The sequence below is a fragment of the Blennius ocellaris genome (assembly GCF_963422515.1).
Source record: "Blennius ocellaris genome assembly, contig: SCAFFOLD_56, whole genome shotgun sequence".
Taxonomy (NCBI): Eukaryota; Metazoa; Chordata; class Actinopteri; order Blenniiformes; family Blenniidae; genus Blennius; species Blennius ocellaris.
Window position 1 is genome coordinate 209,878 of NW_027661835.1, and position 10,000 is coordinate 219,877.

At 48.9% G+C, this 10,000-nt stretch overlaps 2 protein-coding genes across 2 annotated transcripts in view; both read right to left on the bottom strand.

Moving 5' to 3' along the window:
* Positions 1-3,277, bottom strand: part of LOC308148767 (delta-like protein C) — a gene marked incomplete at its 5' end in the record, with an annotated part of 173,783 nt that extends 170,506 nt beyond the window's left edge. Inside the window, one exon of the mRNA XM_080522278.1 lies at positions 3,149-3,277. Coding sequence (XP_080378404.1) covers positions 3,149-3,277 — 129 coding nt within the window. The remainder of the gene's footprint in view (positions 1-3,148) is intronic.
* timm50 (translocase of inner mitochondrial membrane 50 homolog) overlaps positions 2,989-10,000 on the bottom strand; it is an 11,915-nt gene continuing 4,903 nt past the window's right edge. Inside the window, 11 exon segments of the mRNA XM_080522279.1 lie at positions 2,989-3,514; positions 3,516-3,527; positions 4,448-4,554; positions 6,186-6,200; positions 6,203-6,298; positions 6,301-6,340; positions 7,604-7,630; positions 7,632-7,703; positions 7,779-7,883; positions 8,675-8,794; positions 9,009-9,066. Of these exon segments, the coding sequence (XP_080378405.1) occupies positions 3,428-3,514; positions 3,516-3,527; positions 4,448-4,554; positions 6,186-6,200; positions 6,203-6,298; positions 6,301-6,340; positions 7,604-7,630; positions 7,632-7,703; positions 7,779-7,883; positions 8,675-8,794; positions 9,009-9,066 (739 nt within the window). The 3' untranslated portion in view covers positions 2,989-3,427.

Here is a 10,000-nt window from a genome sequence, read left to right on the forward strand (position 1 = left end):
CACTCACACACACACTCACTCTCACACACAGACACACACACACACACAGTTTTTAAAAGGACAACTTTGGGAAACAGAGACAATAAAGTATTTTCACGTATAATTTCTACCAGATATTATAAATATTGTCATAAATCCAGTAAAAGTCCACATTTTGACCTGCTGAGACTCTTAAAGGACTTGATTTCAGTTCCTCTTGGCGCTTTGGCTGATTGAGACTGACGAGTGTTGAAACTGAGAATTATCTCATTATAGCACGTCGATTCTGAGAAAGTAAATTCCACTGCAACACAATAAAGTCCCGACAGTGATGACGTATGAACTCTATATTGTCCATTTGTCAAAGTGCTGTTACTGGGTTTTTTTTCTCTCAGCGTAAAATCCTCCAAAGTAATAAACTTCTCATTTTGGCTCAGTGCAAAAAATAAAATGAGAATGAAGATAAAAGAGTTGGTGTTGAAGTACCAAATATTCTGAGGGTCTTCATGGTACTGCAACCAGTCTGTCCCCCATCCAGTCTGTCCAGCAAACTGTCCCCCATCCAGTCTGTCCAGCAAACTGTCCCCCATCCAGTCTGTCCTCCACCCAGTCTGTCCAGCAAACTGTCCTCCATCCAGTCTGTCCTCCACCCAGTCTGTCCACCAAATTGTCCTCCACCCGGTCTGTCCAAATATTCAAACTGTCCTCCACCCAGTCTGTCCATTATTCAAACTGTCCTCCACCCAGTCTGTCCACCAAATTGTCCTCCACCCGGTCTGTCCATTATTCAAACTGTCCTCCACCCAGTCTGTCCAGCAAACTGTCCCCCATCCAGTCTGTCCATTATTCAAACTGTCCTCCACCCAGTCTGTCCACCAAATTGTCCTCCACCCGGTCTGTCCATTATTCAAACTGTCCTCCACCCAGTCTGTCCAGCAAACTGTCCCCCATCCAGTCTGTCCATTATTCAAACTGTCCTCCACCCAGTCTGTCCACCAAATTGTCCTCCACCCGGTCTGTCCATTATTCAAACTGTCCTCCACCCGGTCTGTCCATTATTCAAACTGTCCTCCACCCAGTCGGTCCAACAAATTGTCCTCCACCCGGTCTGCCCATTATTCAAACTGTCCTCCACCCGGTCTGTCCATTATTCAAACTGTCCTCCACCCAGTCTGTCCATTATTCAAACTGTCCTCCACCCAGTCTGTCCACCAAACTGTCCTCCACCCAGTATGTCCATTATTCAAACTGTCCTCCACCCAGTCTGTCCACCAAATTGTCCTCCACCCGGTCTGTCCATTATTCAAACTGTCCTCCACCCAGTCTGTCCATTATTCAAACTGTCCTCCACCCAGTCTGTCCACCAAATTGTCCTCCACCCGGTCTGTCCATTATTCAAACTGTCCTCCACCCGGTCTGTCCATTATTCAAACTGTCCTCCACCCAGTCGGTCCAACAAATTGTCCTCCACCCGGTCTGTCCATTATTCAAACTGTCCTCCACCCAGTCTGTCCACCAAATTGTCCTCCACCCGGTCTGTCCATTATTCAAACTGTCCTCCACCCAGTCTGTCCACCAAACTGTCCTCCACCCAGTATGTCCACCAAATTGTCCTCCACCCAATCAGCCCACCTCCACCCTCCAGCTCCACCCACCTTCATCTCGTCCTGTCCAGACGCTCCTCCTCCTCCGGTTGCCATGGAGACGGCTACCATCAGGTCACAGTACACAACCTTTTGGTTTACTATCATTTATTAAACAAAAAACACACAACTTCAAAGTAAAAGCACGGCCTTCACAATAAATTCAGCCGAAAAGCAATTTCACCTTCAAGTCTGACTTCAAAGCAAGTTTCAATATCGACGCTTTTTAAAGGTAAACTCCTTCAATTAGAACCTTTGGTGTTATTTTCTACCCTCCAGTCTCCACACAACATCCCATAATAACCAGGAAACATTTGAAATGTTTCTACATGTATTCAAATAAAACACCTGTGTAGAACTTTTCAGTCTTTCTCAACATCATGACCAGTGGAGCAGGGTGGAGGCAGCATCATGACCACAGTGGAGCAGGGTGGAGGCAGCATCATGACCACAGTGAAGCAGGATGAAGGCAGCATCATGACCACAGTGAAGCAGGGTGGAGGCAGCATCATGACCAGTGAAGCAGGGTGGAGGCAGCATCATGACCAGTGGAGCAGGGTGGAGGCAGCATCATGACCAGTGGAGCAGGGTGGAGGCAGCATCATGACCAGTGAAACAGGGTGGAGGCAGCATCATGACCACAGTGAAGCAGGGTGGAGGCAGCATCATGACCACAGTGAAGCAGGGTGGAGGCAGCATCATGACCACAGTGAAACAGGGTGGAGGCAGCATCATGACCACAGTGAAGCAGGGTGGAGGCAGCATCATGACCAGTGAAGCAGGGTGGAGGCAGCATCGTGACCACAGTGAAGCAGGGTGGAGGCAGCATCGTGACCAGTGAAGCAGGGTGGAGGCAGCATCGTGACCAGTGGAGGAGGGTGGAGGCAGCATCGTGACCAGTGAGGCAGGGTGGAGCAGCATCATGACCAGTGAAGCAGGGTGGAGGTAGCATCATGACCAGTGGAGCAGGGTGGAGGCAGCATCATGCACCCGTGTGGTGAATTGTGAGGTGAAACATGAAAGGACTACTTTGTGGAAACATGAAAGGACTACTTTGTGGAAACCTGAAAGAACTACTTTGTGGAAACATGAAAAGACTACTTTGTGGAAACATGAAAAGACTACTTTGTGAAAACATGAAAGGCTACAGGAGCAGTTTGATGAAACACCGACGCCACCTGCTGGAACACATGTGGATTCATCCGCCGCAGAAAATAGTCCTGAGAGGTTCTGGAAGGAAATGAAGTGTTTTGATGACATCAAAGGTTCAGTAGAGACACGAGGACACGAGAACAGGAGGTTCAAACTTTATTTGATGTGAACGACGTAGTTTCCTCCATCTGGTGGACACACACACACACACACACACACACACACACACACACACACACACACACACACACACACACACACACACACACACACACACACACACACACACACACACACACACACACACACACACACACACACACACACACGAAACAGGAATAGAAAATAAAATAAAGTAGACATTCAGGACAGACGTCCGCTGACCACAGGCTCCGCCTCCGTCCGCCAGCCGGAGCGCAGCCCCGACCAATCAGCAGCTTCAGATTCATCGGGAGAGGAAGCTCCGCCTCCGCGCCCAGCCGGGAGGCGGAGTCCTCTCTCATTGGTTCAAACGGCCGGCCAATCAAATTGTTCTCAGTTCCTTGGCCACGGCGGCCCCGCCCACCCGGACCTCCAGGTCCCTCTGGCTCCTCCCCCCCCTTGGCCCGGTGAGCTGGCCTGCGATTGGTGGGAGTGTAGAAAGGGGGCGGGGCTCACTGCGGCTTGGAGCGCCAGAAGCGCGAGGCCATGGAGCCCAGAGAGAGGCCCTGCTTCTTCTGCTGCGACAGTTCCGCCAGGCGCTTGCTCCTCCTCCTGGGGGCGGCAGCAACGGGTCAACCAGGGAGCACCTCCTCCTGCAGGGGGGGCGCCGCCCCCTCCTGCAGGGGGCGCCGCAGCAGCACAGCCAGGGGAGGACGAGAGGACGAGGCCGGAGACACGCCTCACTACGAAGGAACCACAGACTGGAGACGCATGGAGGACGAGTACCAGTAATTCAACTACTCATCCTACCCTTTAGCATATAGCATGTAGCATCACTGGGTGTGAGGCTGAAACTCTTTAGCATGTAGCATGTAGCATCAGTGGTATGAGCCAGAAATTCTTTAGCATGTAGCATAACTGGTGTGAGCCTGAAACTCCTTAGCATGTAGCATCAGTGGTATGAGCCTGAAACTCCTTAAGCATGTAGCATAACTGGTGTGAGCCTGAAACTCCTTAGCATGTAGCATCAGTGGTATGAGCCTGACACTCCTTAGCATGTAGCATCACTGGTGTGAGCCTGAAACTCTTTAGCATGTAGCATCACTGGTGTGAGCCTGAAACTCTTTAGCATGTAGCATCACTGGTGTGAGCCTGAAACTCTTTAGCATGTAGCATCACTGGTGTGAGCCTGAAAACTCTTAGCATGTAGCATCACTGGTGTGAGCCTGAAACTCTATAGCATGTAGCGTAAACTGGTATGAGCCTGAACCTTTTTAGCATGTAGCATCAGTGGTATGAGGCTGAACCTCTTAGCATGTAGCATGTAGCATGGTTCAGAGTTGAGCAGTTAAACAAGTGAGCAACTCTGCTGGTGATAAAGTTGCTGGTGTTTTTGTCCTCGTCAATATCAGAGATTGTCCAAACGGGGGATGTGTCTCGTCCTCTCGTATCGGGGGGGGGGGGGGGGGGGTTGTTGTGCTGCAGCGGCGCCCCCGGCAGGCCCCTGGCTGGTCCTCCAGACGAGTTCCTACCTGAGCGAGCAGCGCCTGTCTGCGTTTGAAGGCCTCGATGGGGTCGTCCTCCAGGGCGTAGTTCTCCAGCACTGAGCGGACGTCGTCCACACCGCTCAGGGCGATGGCTGAGGAGGACCAGGTGGAAACACCAGGTAAGCAAGGTGGAAACCAGGTGTAAACACCATGTAGACATCATGTAAAAAACAGTATGTAAACTAGGTGTAAACAGTATGTAAACACCATGTAAACAAGATGTAAAACATCATGTAAACAAGGTGTAAACATCATGTAGACGAAGTATAAACATCATGTAGACGAGGTGTAAACACCATGTAAAGCAGGTGTAAACATCATGTAAACACCATGTAGACAAAGGTGTAAACATCATGTAGACGAGGTGTAAACACCATGTAAAGCAGGTGTAAACAGCATGCAAACAAAGTGTAAACAGTATGTAAACAAGGTGTAAATAGTATGTAAACACCATGTAAACAAGGTGTAAACCACCATGTAGACAAGGTATAAACATCATGAAGACAAGGTATAAACATCATGAAGACAAGGTGTAAACACATGTAAAGCAGGTGTAAACAGCATGCAAACAAGGTGTAGACAGCATGTAAACAATGTGTAAACAGCATGTAAACAAGGTGTAAACTGTATGTAAACTAGGTGTAAACTGTATGTAAACTAGGTGTAAACAGCATGTAAACAGCATGTAAACACCATGTAAACAGTATGTAAACATGGTGTAAACACCATGTAAACGGTGTGTAAGCGGTATGTAACACATGTAAACGGTATGTAAACATGGTGTAAATACCATATAAATGGTATGTAAACATGGTGTAAACACCATGTAAACGGTATGTAAACACCATGTAAACAGTTTGTAAACATGGTGTAAACTGTATGTAAACATGGTGTAAAACACCCATGTAAACAGTATGTAAACACCATGTAAACGGTATGTAAACAAGGTGTAAACACCATGTAAACGGTTTGTAAACACTGTGTAAACAGTATGTAAACATGGTGTAAACACCATGTAAACGGTATGTAAACAAGGTGTAAACACCATGTAAACGGTTTGTAAACATGGTGTAAACGGTAATGTAAACATGGTGTAAACACCATGTAAACAGTATGTAAACACCAGGTAAACGGTTTGTAAACAAGGTGTAAACACCATGTAAACGGTTTGTAAAACATGGTGTAAACTGTATGTAGACATGGTGTAAACACCATGTAAACGGTATGTAAACACCATGTAAACGGTTTGTAAACATGGTGTAAACAGTATGTAAACATGGTGTAAACACCATTGTAAACGGCAATGTAAACAAGGTGGTAAACACCATGTAGACGGTTTGTAAACATGGTGTAAACGGTATGTAAACATGGTGTAAACACCATGTAAACAGTATGTAAACACCAGGTAAACGGTATGTAAACAAGGTGTAAACACCATGTAAACGGTTTGTAAACATGGTGTAAACAGTATGTAAACATGGTGTAAACACCATGTAAACAGTATGTAAACAAGGTTGTAAACAGTATGTAAACACCATGTGAACGGTTTGTAAACATGGTGTAAACACCATGTAAACACCATGTAAACGGTATGTAAGCATGGTGTAAACAGTATGTAAACGGTATGTAAACCAGGTGTAGAACAGCCTTACACTTCAGCAGGTTGGCCAGGTGTAAAGCAGGTGTAAAGCAGCATGTAAGGGCAGGTGTAAGGCAGCCTTACTCTTCAGCAGGTTGCCAGGTCGTACAGCGTGCGGTCCTCAGAGTTGCCGTCCCACTTCTTCAGCGCCAGGCCGTTGAAGGGCTGCAGGCTGAAGGCCTCGCGCTTACAGTCACCAGGACCACCTTACTGCTGTCCCGGTTCAGACAGGACACGTCCTGGGGACGGGACGGGGACGGGGACGGGGACGGAACCATCAGCCACTTTTACCTCAAACTATTGTTTTAAAGTACAAAGTCATGTTTAAAGTCCTGAACGACTCTTCATCACAGTGAGTTCAAAACTGATGAAGAGGATGATGAAGGTCGCCGAGATGGAAGACGCCAGGCTGTTGCCGTGGTAACGGAAGCTGTGACCTTCTCATGGCCGGTTCTACAGGGAGGAAGCGGTTCATTCTACGGAGAGAACCGGTTCGTCCTGCGGAGGGGAACGGTTCGTTCTACAGTGAGGAAGCGGTTCGTTCTACAGTGAGGAAGCGGTTCGTTCTAAAGTGAGGAAGCGGTTCGTTCTAAAGTGAGGAAGCGGTTCGTTCTACAGTGAGGAAGCGGTTCGTTCTAAAGTGAGGAAGCGGTTCGTCTAAAGTGAGGAAGCGGTTCGTTCTACAAGAGAGGAAGCGGTTCGTCCTACGGAGAGGAACCGGTTCGTTCTAAAAGTGAGGAAGCGGTTCGTTCTACAGAGAGGAAGCGGTTCGTCCAACGGAGAGGAACCGGTTCCTCCAACGGAGAGGAAGCGTTCGTCCTACGGAGAGGAACCGGTTTTCAATCCTACGGAGAAGGAAACCGGTTCATTCTACAGACACAAACCGGTTCATTCTACAGACACGAACCGGTTCATTCTACAGACACGAACCGGTTCATTCTACAGACACGAACCGGTTCGTTCTACAGACACGAACCAGTTCGTTCTACAGTGAGGAACCGGTTCGTCCTACGGAGAGGAACCGGTTCCTCCAACGGAGAGGAACCGGTTCGTCTACAGAGAACCGGTTCGTCCTACAGAGAGGAACCGGTTCGTCCTACAGAGAGGAACCAGTTCATCCTACAGAGAGGAACCGGTTCGTCCTACAGAGAGGAACCAGTTCATCCTACAGAGAGGAACCAGTTCATCCTACAGGGGAACCGGTTCATCCTACAGAGGAACCGGTTTGTCCTACAGAGAGGAGCCGGTTCTGCCGAAATGTTACCAATTAACCGGACATTTTCCAGAAAGGAAAACGCCGTTGTCGTGGGAAACGGGGCCCCGGAAACAACAGGAAGCAGTTTCTCTCTTCAGCGACTCGTCAAGTTTGTTTCAGCTCAGTTACTTTGTGACTGAACTGATTAAACACACACACACACACACACACACACACACACACACACACACACACCCCCCCCCCCCCCCCCAGAGGAGCCGCGTGGCCCAGCATGGGGCGTCCTTACCTTCACGTGGTGACCCTCCATGTAGCGCGGTGGCGTCACGGAACAGACGGTACATGATGAAGCCCTGAGGGTCGATGCTGTCGATCAGAGGGTACGCCGTCTACACACACACACACACACACACGTTCAGACCACAGGGTGTGTGTGTGTGTGTGTGTGTGTGTGTGTGTCTCACCATGCCCGTCTCTGCAGTGAAGATGACGATCTCGTACAGCGGAGCAAGTTGCTGGAACAAGTAGTCGATACCTGGACGCTTCTTAAAACGCCAACCTGTCGACAACTGGACACACACACACACACACACACACACACACACACACACACACACACACACACACACACACACACACACACACACACACACACACACACACACACACACACACACACACACACACACACACACACACACACACACACACACACACACACACACACACACACACACACACACACACACACACCGTTTCAGTAGAACCAGTTTAAACTTCGTCGTCGTTCACAGTAAAAGAAATGGTGAAACTGAAGTTTCCTGCTGACACAGGTTCAACTGACGTGTGTGTGTGTGTGTGTGTGTGTGTGTGTGTGTGTGTGTGTGTGTGTGTGTGTGTGTGTGTGTGTGTGTGTGTGTGTGTGTGTAAGCAGTGCAGATTTGAAGAGATAACGAACAAAAAGATAAAAGTGAGCGTGACAAAGAACGAAAGTTTAAAGGAGGCAGGTGTCAAGTTACAGCTGCTGCACACCTGTCAGGTAACTCTGTTGTGTGTGTGTGTGTGTGTGTGTCCACAGGTGGCGGGACACACCTCCACCTGCTTTATCTCGTCTTTTATGGTCCAAAATACACACAGGAACGTGGCTCTATTGTGTGTGTGTGTGTGTGTGTGTGTGTGTGTGTGTGTGTGTGTGTGTGTGTGTGTGTGTGTGTGTGTGTGTGTGTGTGTGTGTGTGTGGTGTAATGTACTGTGTGTGAGTGTGTAACGTGTGTGTGTGTGTGTGTGTGAGAGTGTGTAATGTAATGAGTGTGTGTGTGTAGTGAGTGTGTGTGTGTGTGTAGTGAATGTGTGTACGTACCGACCACTCGGGGTGCAGCAGCACGTCAGTCAGCTCCAGCACCAGGGTGTAGGGAGGTTGGTAGTACGGCTCCTTCAGGGGGTCGGGGAGGAGCTGTGGACTGGTGGGCTCTATGATCATCTACACACACACACACACACACACACACACACACACACACACACACACACACACACACACACACACACACACACACACACACACACACACACACACACACACACACACACACACACACACACACACACACACACACACACACACACACACACACACACACCTTAACAGCAGCTCCATGGAAGAGAACAAACAAGAGGAACCTTCAGAACCACACCTGTCGGTAGTCCTGGAAGTATTTATAGGTTCTCTTCAACTGCTGGACCACCGGGGGTCTGGGGGGGGGGGGAGGAGAGAGAGATTCATTAAAAAGTTTGTCACACATGAAAGAGAAGTTGTCACAAAGAGAAGGTTCCTGATCAAGCCTGATCAAAGACACTAACAGAAGTGGTTCTCTGACCCCCTTCAAGATCCTCCCAGATCATCATTTACCCCGAGACCCTGGTCCAGTCCCCAGACCACCACGCTGCTAGCTACACTCAGGATAGTTACATTACCTTTAGTTACATTACATCAGGAGTCCCAGACCACCACGCTGCTGCAGCTAGCTACACTCAGAATAGTTAGAGAACCATCAGACAATCGTCACAGCAGTAGGAGAACCATTAGAGAACCGTCTCACAGCAGTAGGAGAACCCTCACAGTGGTAGGAGAACCATTAGAGAACCGTCACAGCAGTAGGAGAACCATCAGATTGGTAGGAGAACCATCAGAGCATGGTCACAGCAGTAGGAGAACCATTAGAGAACCGTCACAGCAGTAGGAGAACCGTCAGATCAGTAGGAGAACCATCAGAGAACCGTCACAGCAGTAGGAGAACCATTAGAGAACCGTCACTGCAGTAGGAGAACCATCAGAGCGGTAGGAGAACCATCAGAGAATCGTCACAGCGGTAGAGAACCGTCAGAGAACCGTCACAGCAGTAGGAGAACCCTCACAGTGGTAGGAGAACCATCAGAGAACCGTCACAGCAGTAGGAGAACCGTCAGAGCGGTAGGAGAACCATCAGAGAACCATCACAGCAGTAGCAGAACCACTAGAGAACCGTCACAGCAGTAGGAGAAACCGTCAGAGCGGTAGGAGAACCATCAGAGAACCGTCACAGCAGTAGGAGAACCATTAGAGAACAGTCACAGCAGTAGGAGAACCATTAGAGAACCTGCACAGCAGTAGGAGAACCATTAGAGAACCGTCAAAGCGGTAGGAGAA